The 15,020-nt window shown below is 43.0% G+C and overlaps 1 protein-coding gene across 1 annotated transcript; it reads right to left on the bottom strand.

Moving 5' to 3' along the window:
* Positions 1-1,524: 1,524 nt before the first annotated feature.
* On the bottom strand, positions 1,525-14,358 carry si:ch211-159i8.4 (immunoglobulin superfamily member 10). The gene is made up of 7 exons (XM_063189638.1): positions 14,272-14,358; positions 13,179-13,407; positions 10,742-10,871; positions 9,975-10,365; positions 6,700-9,366; positions 5,413-6,298; positions 1,525-4,770 (listed from the first exon to the last, which is right to left on the bottom strand). The coding sequence occupies exons 2-7, from the start codon at positions 13,391-13,393 to the stop codon at positions 2,880-2,882; spliced, it is 6,180 nt and encodes a 2,059-aa protein (XP_063045708.1). The 5' UTR covers positions 13,394-13,407; positions 14,272-14,358; the 3' UTR covers positions 1,525-2,879.
* Positions 14,359-15,020: the final 662 nt, after the last annotated feature.

Here is a 15,020-nt window from a genome sequence, read left to right as displayed (position 1 = left end):
AAATGTTATGATAGGCTATATCCCCCTTGTCTTGTGAGTGGCCATACAGTTCTGCCTGCTGTGACAGATTTCACTTCACTGTGACAAAACTTGGCCAGGGTATTTTTTTAAATGAAAATAGATGAATTCTTTATGCAATTAGCCGTGTTTGTGATTGAACACAATTGATCACATCTGATCAAATCTGCATAATGCACATGAGCACTGGCAATGGATTTCCTTTTGACAGCACCTTGGTCAGAAACATTCTCTGTTGTGCAATAACAAAGATGTGTGTGATGCATAGCCTCCCCCCTGGTCTGCAGTGTTGGGAGTATTGCATTTCAAAAGTAATCACTGTACTGCATTAGCCTGATTATCATCGACTTTCAAATCTATGTTCGAAACTAGGTCTGCCCTCATGCATAACGATTAACGGTTCCCAAACGGCACGGTTGACCCGCCTCCCTTGGTTTGTTACTGGTCGAAGCCAGAAAAAGCTGTGTCGAAGTTTAAACCAATGGATTCTTTCGTGATGAAGCAGTGATGCTTTTGCTATACAGCGCGCAAGCACACTTTGCCAGTTTGATGCAGTTTAACGCTGGCAAAGCATACTTGAAATGTATGTTCCTTTCCATGCGCTCAATACTTGCTTGTCATTTTTGTCATGTTTTGTCAGGTTTTTCATTGGGCAGGAAACCAAAACGCAGGAAAGGCTGATGGTTCAGGAAAATTGGTTTTATTTAAAAACACAAAAGTCAAAGAAGTACAAAAAAGGTCACACAGGGGACTCAGAGAGAGAGAGAGAGAGAGAGAGAGAGAGAGAGAGAGAGAGAGAGAGAATCTCTGTTGTTGGCCAGAGATGGACCACCCTGACGATTGGCCATTGGTAGACGGTGGAGAATTGGGAAGCTATCAGACAAAAGGAAGGCGAATGGTGTCAAAACTAGGCATATAAGAGATACAAATTATGAGATCCCATTGATCAACGTCTGTCTCTACACTTATGAAGGAATTTGTTGGTGGCAAGGATGGATAAAGCCATGCCTTCTGAAACCAAATCCCAACGCGCAGCCAGTCAAACACACATCATCACAAGACAGTTTTTGCGCTTGCATGTAAAGGGACAGGCACCCCCCATGTTCCATGGGCATTACGGTAACACTTTACTTTACGTATCGCTAATAAGGTGGTAATTTCGTGTTAATTTCATAGTTATTTCATAGTTATTTCAGGGTAATAACTGTTTGTTTTTAGTAACAACAGCAAAATAACCATACAGTTTCCAGTGCAGTGTGTGTGTGTGTGTGTGTGTGTGTGTGTGTGTGTGTGTGTGTGTGTGTGTGTGTGTGTGTGTGTGTGTGTGTGTGTGTGTGTGCGAACAAAGTGTCACCGTGCTGCGAGTCATCAGGGTGTCACCACAATGCACTGGAAACTGTATGGTTATTTTGCTGTTGTTACTAAAAACAAACAGTTATTACCCTGAAATAACTATGAAATAACTATGAAATTAACATGAAATTACTACCTTATTAGCGATCCGTAAAGTTAAGTGTTACCGGCATTACAATAGTTGTTCCATGGGTGTCACCATTTAGAGAGGCAATGCATGTGAGTCACACATGCAGACTGAACCGATATGTCATTGTGATGAGTTTAATGTGTGCTTATCTGCATACATTTAAAAAAAAAGATGAAGGGGTGACTTCTGCTCCCTGTAAAATGGCGGCAGAAATGGCCCATAGTGTATAAATGTATAACTTCAGTAAGCTTTCTTCCTATTTATGCTCTTTGCTGGAAACTAACACAACTCAGATTAGAAACAAACTGGGAAACATGGTGGGGGGCAGGAATATTGGATAGTTGAACAGAAGAGCGCATAGGGAGAGAAGAACAAACAGGAACACGTCATGACAAGCAGAAACCAAAACCAGAAAGTAAACAAAACCACATGGGAAGCTTAAATCAAGAAAACAAACGGGTAATGGGAATATAAACAGGAATATGACGAGAAAAAGCCCAAAGCCTGACAGCTTGAGCCTCCTTTTTGCATGAATTACTGCACTGATGTGGGGTGGCATGGAGGTGATCAGCCTGTGAGCACTGTTGAGGTGTAACAGATGCCCAGGTTTCATCAAATAATAGCAGCCTTGTGGTTATCTGCGGTGCGTTTCTTGAAAGCATAGTTGTTGCCAGTTAGCAACTTGGGTAGTTGTCAATGGGAAATTGCATTGCACACAACAAAGTAGCTAACAAAGGCAGCAACTATGGTTTCGAGAAATGCACACCCTGTTGGTCTGGTGTACCTTACGTTCTCTTGATAATACCCCACTTGCTGCATCTAGACATAGGGCTCCAATCATTTCCGAGAGTGTGAATACTTGTCAGCCATTACATAGCTTTGTTAATGCATTATGAACCTTTATGAATGCTTAATTTGTGCATTATAACCCTTTATGACTGTGCTGCCAATATCTTATGAACAAGTGGTTTATAAAAAGTGCTGAATGTGGTGCATAAGGCTGCACAATATTTTTTGCCATATTGTAATAATAATAATAATATTATATAATATTATTATATTGTAGAGGCCTGAAGCAGTGTACTGTTAGTTAGATGATTGGATTTGATAACGTCTTTCAGATAAGTAGAACTACACAGTCGTCCTGCGCTAGTAGGTCTTGATGTGATGAAATTATGTTACGATTGCTTGATATTACTATTTGAGTGTGTGTGTGTAATGTGGATGAATCTGGATAAATTGGCTGTTGTGGTGGGCAGTCCAATTCAACAATGGATAGCATTGAAAGTCATTCCACATCAATATTTCAGAAATAGACCTGTGTACATTCAAAGTTGTCAGATGTGTCCATGGTGAAGGCCTTCACTTTGACAATGGCTTAAACCACTTGAAGGTATGTTGCTTTAAAATCAGTCCCCAGCAAATTTTTCGCATTACATTTGTAAATTCCTGAGTGCATCAGGCCCGGGTCGACTATGACCAGACTACCGCCCTCCTCCACGCGAACTCCGCCTTGTGCTGTGAAGCGACTACTGGACACAAGTGTTGTGCGGCCGGGTAAGGTCCAAGAGATGTCAGGCTTGGGAATGCCGTCAGAGACACAGCTCAGTGTGACAGATTTCCCCCTGTATGCCCTGACTATGGCAGGGGGTGCAGATGTAATTCGTGGAGGATACACCACCACTGTAACTGGGTAAGACAAGAAAGAAGACCCATACGCATTGGTAGCTTTGCATATATAAGATCCTCTGTCAAACTTGCCTACGTCTTTGACCTGCAGTGTGTTGTTTACTTGAAATGACACTCTGTCAGAGTCTTGGGGACTCACCAGAGTTCGGCCATTTGGCAGACTCCACGAAACTGAGGCGTCGGGCCAGCCCTCGACAGTACACGGGAGGGTCAGTGTTTGCCCAAAAGTGACCTTCACGGGGCCTCCATTACCACGGATGTAAGGTTTCTGTCCAGCTCGCAATTCATATCTTTTCTCAGCCACGCCGGCCACATTTCTGGCCACGCAGCGGTAAATCCCTTTGTCAGCAGCCACTGGACTGGTGATGTGTAAAGCTCCCGTCCCTGGGAAATGTCTCAACCTGTGCATCCTGGCACCTGGATTCAGCTTAGTATTGTTTGGTAGAATCCACAGGAACAATGGACTTGGTTTACCCGTTGCAGAGCAATCTAAAGTTAAATCGACTCCGTCTGATTTGATCGGGTAGATTTGTACGTTTGGATTGGAAAAGCTGGGCTTTTCAGCGAGTGTTTCTACTTTTAAAGTGACTGTGAGTTGTGCTTCTCCATAGTCATTTTTCGCAAAACATTTAAATTGACCTTCGTCAGATTTTCTGGCACCTCTCAACTCCAGGCTGCCATTTTTATGCACTTGAAACCGGCCACCTGCATATGGGGCAGTCATGGACGACCCTGACGATGTCGTCCAGGTGACGTGGGCCTCTGGCTTTCCCTCCGTTTGACAGTCCATTAGAACAGTTTGAAAGGTCACGGCTAAAATGTTTTTGCTGCTGTGCCCCCTCAGCCCATTGATGTACGGCTCGTTATTTTCAACCTCGAGCTTTAGATAGTTAATGACAGAATTTTGCGATGAACAAGTGTATCTCCCCTCGTCACGTAATGAGACTTTTTTGATGAGTAGTGTTCCATCTTTCAAAATTTGATGGCCTTCCGAAGTGGATGAGATAACACTATTGTTTGGAGAAAACCAGGTGACAGGACTCAGGAAATACCCATGAGATTTACATTTCATGTGCGCTGGCTTTCCGAGTTCGGCCATGACCGAGCCTTGTATTTTTGGAGAGGCTGTGGGAGAGACTGCAACCACTCTGACGCTCACTTTCATTTCATCCTCTCCTGATGCATTCTTCATGTAACATCTGTAGTCCCCCTCATCTTCTTGTGTAATTTGTTTGAGCAATAGTGTCCCATTTCCAAAGACAAAATAACGGCCCAAATGTCTTTGGCTGCTTTGGTCTGACTTGATAACTGTGCCATCCGGAAGGCTCCAGGATATCTCAGGATTTGGTACATCAGAATATATACCGCAATCTACCAGTAGTTTTCCACTGAGGGGGAGACTTATGAGAGAGACACTGGTGTTCTCAAGCTTGGGGGCCTTCGCTTTGATCTCCACTTGAAAATGTGTGTCTTCTGCATTAGCCTGCTGGGACATGCACGTGTATGTGCCCGCAAGCTTCTCAGTCAGGTGCTGAATTCTCAGGGTTCCATTGGGGAAAGCAGTGATGAATCTTTCAGAGCTAAGAGAAAAAAACAATACGTGTTAAGTCAGTTGCATATTCAGGCACAGGTGCACTTCAATAAATCAACCTACAGGCAGTTATGTTTTAACAGAACAGTCCAGCACTTTTTTGGAGATATGATCATTTTGTTTCACCTTAATTTCAGCCATTCTGTGATTCTGGTGATATTACTTTTCAGCATGTATCATTGCCCCAAATGGGACCAGTTGGTACCATTCAGCTTTGGTACTATTTGGTTCAATCGGGGCACTGACCAGAGATGTCAAAAGTAAAAGTAAAAAAACAAAAACACATTCCTTTCAACACCAGTAACTTATCTTGAGTAACCAGTAGACCGTACTTGCCTTACGATCAGCTAACTCTGCACTGGTTGGATCAACTTTGTGGTGGCCTTTTGTTAGGTTTATAGAGTTTTTCAGTAACAACACAGTCTATCCACCTCATTAAGTACAATTGACTAACTGGTGTAACAGCTATGTAATATCATGTGCTAGTGTTGTACTTAGACTATGAATTTACTTGTACTTTTGACACCTCTGCCGCTGACCGCTTTGACCGGGCCTGGGACAAAGTCACTGAAAGCACTACATGCTCAAAACTACACTTGAAAAAAAAAATTACAAAAATAACATTAGGTACCTGTAGTGATGTGCAAGAACTTTCTTTGATGGCAGCCTCCAGACTGGACCATGATGGGAACAGTAGAGGTAGACCGTGGACCCATACTCGGCACTGATGAGCAGCTCCTCATTCTCTGGTGGGAGGTAGGACTCTACTTTGGTGTCAAGCAGCAACAGGCGCTTGGCGGTACCCACTGGGTTGGTGGCAGTGCACTCGTACCTTCCACCATCAGTTGCCGAAACACTTTTGATGTACAGAGTCCCATTGGGAAACACGTAGGGGCATTTTCTAAAGCTTCGGCTAGGTTCTGAGCACGGCCCATTTGGAAGATTCCATCTAATGACTGGTTGGGGTTGCCCCCCGGCTGTACAGTGCATGTAGACACTCGTTCCCAATGCTACTGCCAAGGTTTCAGCCGTCTTCTCGTTGATGGTTGGCAGTGAAACTATAACACTGACATTGTAAGTCACTGAATCCTTTCCTGCCCTACTGCTGGCAATGCACTGGTAATGTCCTTTGGTATCCATGGTTACTGATGGGATGTTGAGCGTGCCATTTGGAAAGAGTGACGCCACAGCGTAGGTACCGACCTCATGTAGCACAGTCTTGTCAGGAAGGATCCATGAGATCTGCGGTCTGGGTTTACCCTGTGCAATGCAGTGAAGGTTTACTGAGTCGCCAAGATGCAACGACAAATCTTTAGAATGTAACCTTGTAATTTTTGGGGTCCCGGTCATGACATCTAGAGTGGCCACACTGTGGGCCACACCAAATCTATTTTGTGCGAAACACAAATACTGTCCTCTGTCATCCAGCTTGATGTTTTTGATCATTAAGGTACCATTTTGAAGAACTTCAAACTTTGTGGTTTCCTTCTGATGTAGACCAGCATGAATTGTAGTTCCTGCAAAGATATAACAAAATGGAGTTGATGAATAAGGTATTCTGACACGTGATAAAGTTTGTAGGTCATATATTTTCACCCTGGGAGGGGAGTATGTGAGTTGACACGGAATGACTAGCTTCAGGCTACCACTGAAGACTTATTCATTGAAGTTAACCAATATTTTCTATGCCAATGTTGCTCTCATACCATCATCTCAGTCTGTGATGAAATTGTGCTCCTGAAATAGTAGGCACTGTTAGCATTTGGCTTAGTTCTGTGGCGGTGCTGTTGCTATATGTTTGTACAAAACTTGTGGAGCAAGTGTGGAGCACTCTGGTGCCATAGTCGGACCAGCTTCAACTCATATGGAGAAGTCCATACACAACTGTTCATTACATACAAATGGATCCACAGCTCACCTGTTGATGTCTTTCTCCATGAAATTGTAGGTTTCGGAGTACCATAGGCTTGACAGGGGAGAAATACATCTCCCTCTGGCATTGCATAAATCACATCTGTATTTGTAGAAGTAATCCGTGGCTTCAGTCCACTGGCCACCGTGTTTGTGAAGGGTGCTGAAATGCTCGGCTTTTTGGCTCTTCCATATCCAATGTGCCCCTGACTGCCATTCGTCAAACGTGTAGTAGAGTAGGGAGGCCTGGCAGTTGTGGAAGTTGTACGTTTCATAGACCAGGTGGTTGTTTTGGGGTGACTGGTTACCAGTGAGGGCCCTTGTTGAATACTCCAATGGTAAGACTCACTGATGGCAACTGTACGGGGTCTCTGTGTGGGTAGGTCAGGGATGGCTTCAGTTGATGTTGGAAACACTGATGATGGTAGATCAGTAGTAGTGATATCATAGCTGGGAGACAAAGTCGTTGATGGTTTAGTTTGTTTGAGCTTATTTCTTTTTGTACTTACTTCTTTAATGCTTACATTTTCAGTTTGTGAATTGTTTTCTTTTTCCTTTCCAGATGTGTGATCTTCAAGTTTTGCGCTATCATATCTTATTAATTCATGTTCACTATTAATTATATCTGAAGCTTCTATTTCAGTTTTTGAGTACTCATTTGGTTGACGTGCTATGCTAGGAGACTTTGAATTTCTGTTTCTAAACCGATGCCTCCCTCTTATGTCTGCATCAATAGTTTCTACATTTGAATGATTCTTGTTCCTGGTCTCACTGCGAGATGTTGTTATTGTTGAGGCATCAGGTGTCGTGTCCTTGTTAGAACTGTCATATCGATTGGGATGAGGCCTTCGCACCAGTGGCCTTTTGCGACGGAAAGTTCTCTGTGTCTGTGTTGCGTTTTTGCTTAACCTATTTATTAGTTTGAACTTAGCGCTTGTGCCCGTGTTATCTGTTCTTGACTGTGATGCAGTTCTGTGATAGTTTATCATTTTTATTTCTTCTTCTGCTGCCGGTTTATCAGATGCATTTTGCTTTCCTTGACCTGCCCTACTGATATTATCTTCATTATTTGTGGTAGAGGTTGATATCGCTGATGCAGCCATGGTGGTCGTCGGTACGTTTGTCTCATCTGTTGCGTATGCTGTTGGTGTGACCTGAGTGTGTGGTGCCAGTGACCTAGTGTTATCGTTTTCATCATCTTTTTCATTGGCCCAATATGTGCCATCCATCTCTTGAACTGATTCGCTCAACTTTATTGAATGGTAATTCTCTCTTACTCGCCCTTCAGTAGGATGCTGCTGTTTTGGTAATTGATACCCAAACTCATCAGAAGCTGAACCCTCTGTTTCAGACTCGGTTGAAGAAGATTGGTTTTCATTTATATCGTCCAGTTCGTCTGTTTCTAATGCTTCACCTGTGATTAAGACGTGATGCGAAAGCATATCGACTCCATACAGATTAACAGATGAACAGCTATACACTCCTGAATCAACATGATTCACATTTTCTATAATCAGTGTATTGTTCTGAAGAACAGACTCTCTCCGATTTGACTGTGAGGGTCTCATGATTTTAGAATTGGGGAGAAACCAGGTGGTTTCAGTGGGATAAGTTGAGAAAATGGAACAGTCGAGTGTTAGTTTGCTTCCACTTTCCAGAGTGATCCTCTTTCCATTTATATCGCTTGCACTTATCAGTCTCTCCCTAACAGCCAGCCTGAAAGATACAGCATCCACCTCCACTTCAGATCTAACTAGGCAATGATAAAGACCGGCATCCAGCAGTGAAACATTACTTAAATGTAAACTATTCTCCTCTGTTATGATATTGTTTGAAACTGATGTGTCAAGCAGCGTTGAGTCAGGGAGTATCCATTCCACCTGCCTTTCTTCTGAGCTCTGTATGCCACAATCAAAAGTCACGTTAGATCCCTGAAAGACTGTATGGATTCGAGTTGCTTTAGCTCGTTCTATTAAAGCCCAGGATGGCCTGTCTTGACTGTGTGAAAGTCCACTACTTGAGATTAATATTGCGAAGTTTAACACTAACTTTTTTGTTGACGTTTTGCGCTGATTAAGCTGTAGTGAAATTCTTGGTTGTAAAAGCCATGGGGGTTCAGCCATGATGTGTCCCTTAAGGTCCGTAAAGTATGCAGCGTCTTCATTTAAAACTTGGGAGTACTTAAAACCAACCGACTTCGAAGCATTTTCATGTTTTGCACCTCGGTCTAATAACGCAGGGCTGTCGTAGTAATAAGCAATAAGCCTCCACATGCTGTGAAGTTCGTCCCTTTCAATGTCACACTCCAACAGGCTAGCCAGGGTCACGTTCACCGCGACCTCTGCATTCTTACTGGTGTCCCACGTCACTGCTGTGCTGTCCAGCGGGTGGCCCACGTCACAGGCAGCGTGCGCCACATTCTCATTACTGTCTGACAATGCAAACGTAAGGCGTCCTAGACTGGGCACAAGGTCTCTCATGTATGGTACGTCTGGTTCTGTCTCATCTTCAGCATCACTGGTCTCCATTTTGAGAGGAGAGTCAATGGAGGGAGGTTTGCAGAGGAAGCGCTCAGGTGGCAGTTGGAAAACTTGGTTGTTTTCAAGCAGGCGTGGTGAGTCACACGTTGCACAGTTCATACTGTTACCAGAATCCTTTTTGCACTTGATCACCCCTGTAAACACAGACAAGAGCCACAAGAGCCACATTGTTACCAGAAATGTTCACATGTTTTTGTAGCTGACAGCTACTGCCAGCTACTACGATTATATATGGGTTATTTTTGTTTTTGTTTTTAGTGGATTATCTAAGAACAGGGCTGGACTGGCCATCAGGCATTTCATGGTGGGCCCTGCACCCTTGTTTTCTGAAAATAGGGGCACACAGGGAGCGGGGTCCACCAGTGAGTGCCTGCGCCCTACTTGTATTTCTCCCCCAGTCCAGCCCTGTCTAAGAAGCATATTGTACAGGTATGAATAACAGCTTTCAAACAACATCAAAACCATCTCTTTGGGATTTAAACTTACAGACATAATCAAGGATGAATGTATAGTGTCTTAATCTCTTAAATAAACCTTTCTTAGTCTGTTTCTCCCTTAATAGCAGTGCCAGGTTCATGCAAATGCAGTTCTGGGGTTCTACTTGGCCACTAAAAAGACACACTCAAACTGTGTCGGTCGGGCCCCAAAGTGTCTCTCACGTGAAATGACCGAAATGGATGTCATTTTGCAACAAACTCTTCAAATACTGCCTCTGGTAGAGCCCAAAAAAGTGTTACTTTACCCTCGTGCTTTTCATTCCACTCCAGCAGCCATCTGAAGTTGCAGTCGCAGGTCCAAGGGTTCCCGTGCAGAGAGAGGCTCTCTAGTTTGGTCAGTGGTTGAAGCGTGCCGGGCAAAAGGTATCGCAGGTCGTTCTCTGCAATATGAAGGTGGTGAATGCCAGAGCTCCAGAATGTTCCAAGAAAAGACATCGTCACGAAGGTGTGGGGGTGTAGGTCTCTCAGTCGGTTCCCATCCAACTGCAAGAGCTTCAGTGACTTGAGTCCGTCAAAGGAGAATGGCTCTATAAAATCCAGCTTGTTGTGGTCCAGCTGCAGGCGAACGAGGCCAGTCATGCCATCGAACATGCCCCTGTACAGGACCTCTAGCTTGTTGTAGCTCAGCTTCAGGATCTACACAGGAACATGTGGTGAACACCACCAGGGCATTCATGTGACTCAATCCAAAATACATTTTCAAAGTTTAGAAATGGCTTGCTCAGAGAATAATGCAAACATGAGGCAAAAATAAAACAATTCATACAGTACATTATATATATTAAATATTCTCTGTTTCTCTGTCTCTGTTTCTCTGTCTCTGTCTGTCTCTCTCTCACACGCACACACACACACACACACACACACACACACACACACACACACACACACACACACACACACACACACACACACACACACACACACACACACACACACACACACACACACACACACACACACACACACACTTTAACATTTTGAATGAAAACAGTCATAGGGTCATACTCACATTTAGATGACGCAAATTATAAAATGCCCCAGGACTCAAATATTTGATGTCATTTCCATGAAGCAAGAGCATCTCCAACTCAAGAAATTCTCCAAAATCTGAAGCAGTCACTCGTTTGAGGCTGTTATAACTGAGGGGAAAAGTGTAAATAAGAAAACATGAAATTCACCATTGGACATCACGGTTCAGTTTACATACATCCCACCAGTTCTGGAAATATACCCTCCTACACTGTAAAACATTGCAAGCCAGTTCAACTTAAAATGCAATTTGCCCTGCTGCCTTAAGTTTGTAAGTCAACTCAACTTGAGGTTTATATTTGTGTCAATTCAGAAAAGTCTCCCTCTACTTCAATAATTGAGTTTATTTTTTTCCCCCTGTTACTCCAGACATTCTCTTACTCATAGTACCTCATAGTTATCATGTATCATTGAACAGTCTGGGGACTCATTCATTTCAATGATAGATGCTGTAGCTTGTGTAGGAGCAATATCAGCAGTCAGATAATAAAAGCTCTTAGGACACTGGGCCTGGGACTGGTACCCGTGCAGGAATCTGTCCATGCTCGGAGAACGTCTGGAAGGACAGGAGAAGGTCAAAGGTCAAACTCAATTATTTAAATCGAGATGAGGTGGGAAATTAGCATATTACCAGAAATTGTGAGATGTTGCTTCAAGACTTCCTGCAAAATTGCACATTTGAATTTAAAAACCAAACCAGAAAATGAACGCTGTACTTGTAGCATAAATGTGTTTGCTTGTGCATGGGTATCAGACCGAGCCATGCAATGGTATTAGATAAAAATGACCTAAAGAACTTATTGGTCAAGGGCCATCTAAGATGTTAATGTTTCTACCATGGTATAGAAGAATTCTTAAGCAGATGGGCTCTGTACCAAATATTTCATTCATCCAGGTCATCCTAGTCCAAAACCTTAAGCTGTATGCATCCAGCAAGAATAAAAACAGAAAAAAAACACTGCCCCAAGAGGCCAGACTGGATGGGTAAAGAACGTACGACCTATACACGGACACATCATCTGGCCGTTGGTAGAATCAAACAAAATTGAAAGGCACAATCATCCAATCTCACACCTATACCCGGCAAAGGACAGCCATCAACTCTTTGAGGAAGGATGAGAACGATGCTGTATTACCAGCAAAAAGACAAAGATGTCCTGTGATACTTAACTAGGCCTACTGCATATCAAACAGTAAAACACTTTCGAAGTTAATAAATGTCAGTATCACAAACTGTACTAAGGCCACTCCTTTTGCAGTCTCCAAGGAAACATAGATGAATGAGGGGCTCTCCAAAGTCACCCATAGTTGCTATGGAACAAAATGTATTTACCTCCCAACCATTACTTTGGAGTCATGGATGATGTGTTTTGTGCAATTAAATGTCATGAAGTGGAGGCATTCACTGAATACCTAAAGTCAGCCAAGAACTACATCACTGTCACTGAAAACAACAGAGGAAAGTAGAATAGATGGTGCTATATGTGACCAGCCTATCTGGGAAACTTAAGTAAGAAAGATGTTCAGTAAACACACCGGTATACTGTACTTCAAGCCAGCCCACATGCTCACACAGAAGCTGGTGCATTACTACACAAGCGTACACAAAGAACAGAACTGCGAGACACAATCTAAACCATGTGTATAATGCAGTGAACAACCCTCTGGCATGGCAGAAACTAAAGAACCACTTTGTAAATACATGGCCCAACACAGGTGAGCGAATACATCTGGGCAGGACTTAGTCATCATGCATCATTCATCTTAAGGAACAGACACACTCTTTCAAAGACACTGATGAGCACATTTTGGACGAGGTGGACAAAGTGCTTTGAGAGGAAAGTAAAAGAAGACACCAACACTACTACATCATGTCTGACACACTCAGAACACTCATTCCTCACACTCTCTCTCTCTCTCTCTCTCTCTCTCTCTCTCTCTCTCTCTCTCTCTCTCTCTCTCTCTCTCTCTCTCTCTCTCTCTCTCTCTCTCTCTCTCTCTCTCTCTCTCTCTCTCTCTCTCTCACACACACACACACACACACACACACACACACACACACACACACACACACACACACACACACACACACACACACACACAAACAAACACACACAAGCCTTCAGTCTAAAGTCAATTTTCTAGTATGGCAATGTATTAGACTATAAAGCTTTTTGAATCTTGAATCTTTGAATCTTGAATGTCTGTCCGGAGCAGCCAACTTTTTAAACAGAGTAGGGGGGCTACCAAGCGTACCACTACGCCAGAGAACCCACCCCAGGGAGTGCACCTGCTCACAACTCTTCTGACTTTTCAAGAAATAATGTTCCTGCCAACTACTAACCAACCAGGTATTATTATAGGATGATTCCCCCCCCCCTGAACTGCAACCATTAAAACAAAAGGGGGTCACTCACCCTAGATTAATGCGTTTGCTGGCCCTGGGCAATTCGGAGGGAAGAGCTGCCAGGTGGCGGAAGGTGCAGTGCACCTCTCTTACGTTAGGGCAGTTGCATGATCGCGGACAAGAAGACGCCCTCTCGTTCAGTGTGGCAGAGAACAGGATGAGAAAGAGCAGCGATTGCATGGGATAGACTGTAGGTATGCACAGGACAGCCATCTGGTCACCCATGTGTTTCACATCACCTGAAAACACATTACCCTCCAAATCAGGAGGACGCACAGAAGTCAGCGGCACTCAGCAACACAATACTGACCTACACAGGCAAAGTGCAGTGACTAGTGTAAATGTTTTGTCAAAATTGAGTTAAGACTGAAAATAGTCTTCATTACACCTCCTTTATCTTGTGACAAAACCTTATGATCCAAATGTGCCCCGTTTTAGAGATGTTAATATGTCAAGCATCCAACCTAATACTAAGGCATTGAAGTAATTTTTCTCAGTTTCAATGTTGGGTGTAGTTACTGCACTTTGCCTTTGTATAGGGCATAATATGTAACAGCTAAATATGTCACCACAATCTTACTAATTTACCTGAGCACTTGTATTTCAGTAGTCCACATTAAACATTATCAAACGAGTTGTTTGTGTATAGCTTTTATTTAAAAGGCTTATTGCAACTTAGCTTTTAAACAGATTCAGTCATGCTTTCATAAGACTTGCATAAGAGTATATTCCCATTGTTATACATTTTGACTGATACATTTTTATATGACACATAGCACAGGAAGCTTTGAAGTTTGAGGCATTTCTCCCTGTATGCTATTTGGTTTAGTGCCATATTAACAGAGCTTGCATACCTATAAATTAAACATTTGAACACAAAACAAAAATCCATTAAACAAGATACCTCATTAATGAGATGAGTCATTACATTGTCTAATACCTACAAGGGTATTGCTCAGCTTTGCTATTTAGTAAGCAGGAAGCAACTGAACCAACTACAAAACAATTCATTTGGTGCCTAATAGGGAAACAATTATTTTTATCAGCTAATCAGACACAAATTAAATGCTCCTCCAGAAAATATCAATAAATCTCTTACTCACTTCAAAATCTTTGCGGATATTACTGGTTCCAACGATATCCTTTGTTAGAAACGGAGGTGTATGGCTGTCTTTCCTGACCTGTGAAGAACTTGCATGGAAAAGAAACAACTGGAAAAGAAATAGGACACTTTGAAATAGCCCTTTCAGTTGGGCCACATCTGGATAGGTAATTATGATCCCCCCCTTACATGGTCTACACAAGACAACCCACGCTCAGACCAGGCCCCTAAAAGCCTTTGTTTTTCTCTCAATGTGCTGCTGATTTTGTAGTACCCAGACTACCTGGCTAACTGTTTTGTTCTCTAGCCGTGAGAGCATGTGTGCCCTTTTGAGGTTACACACATAATCATGCATGGTTTGCTATAGGTTTCATCGGTAATCAATATAAAAGAAACCTGAATAACTAGATCCGGCCCCTTCAGGGGAATTGGGTTGGATTTTTTCACGATGACTTACAGGTGCCTTTGATAAACCATGAGAACTGCACAAGCTACCTATGTGAGCAATGTTTAATTATTAATATTAGGCAAGATATTAATGCCTCAGTCTGAACACTACATGTATACATAAGCAGCTCTGTCTGGCTTGCCAGGGCCTCCATCGTCACGGGGGCCCTGGTTAATCAGTCTCACTTCACTCCACCCACTTCCCAACTCCTGTTGTTGATGTTATCCCACGGCTTCTGCTTGCTAACTCTGAACTCTTCAGGGATATATTGTATTTCATCCAGAACTAACAGACACAACAGA

The sequence above is a fragment of the Engraulis encrasicolus genome, chromosome 23 (genome assembly GCF_034702125.1).
Source record: "Engraulis encrasicolus isolate BLACKSEA-1 chromosome 23, IST_EnEncr_1.0, whole genome shotgun sequence".
Classification (NCBI taxonomy): Eukaryota; Metazoa; Chordata; class Actinopteri; order Clupeiformes; family Engraulidae; genus Engraulis; species Engraulis encrasicolus.
This window is presented reverse-complemented; position numbering and strand designations above follow the sequence as displayed.

Coding starts and splice junctions, on each gene's coding strand:
- si:ch211-159i8.4 (XM_063189638.1), bottom strand. CDS start 13,393: ATGGGTGACCAGATGGCTGTCCTGTGCATACCTACAGTCTATCCCATG. Junction 9,367..9,974: donor GTGGAATGAAAAGCACGAGG/GTAAAGTAACAC, acceptor CTGTGTTTACAG/GGGTGATCAAGTGCAAAAAG. Junction 6,299..6,699: donor ATGGAGAAAGACATCAACAG/GTGAGCTGTGGA, acceptor ATATCTTTGCAG/GAACTACAATTCATGCTGGT.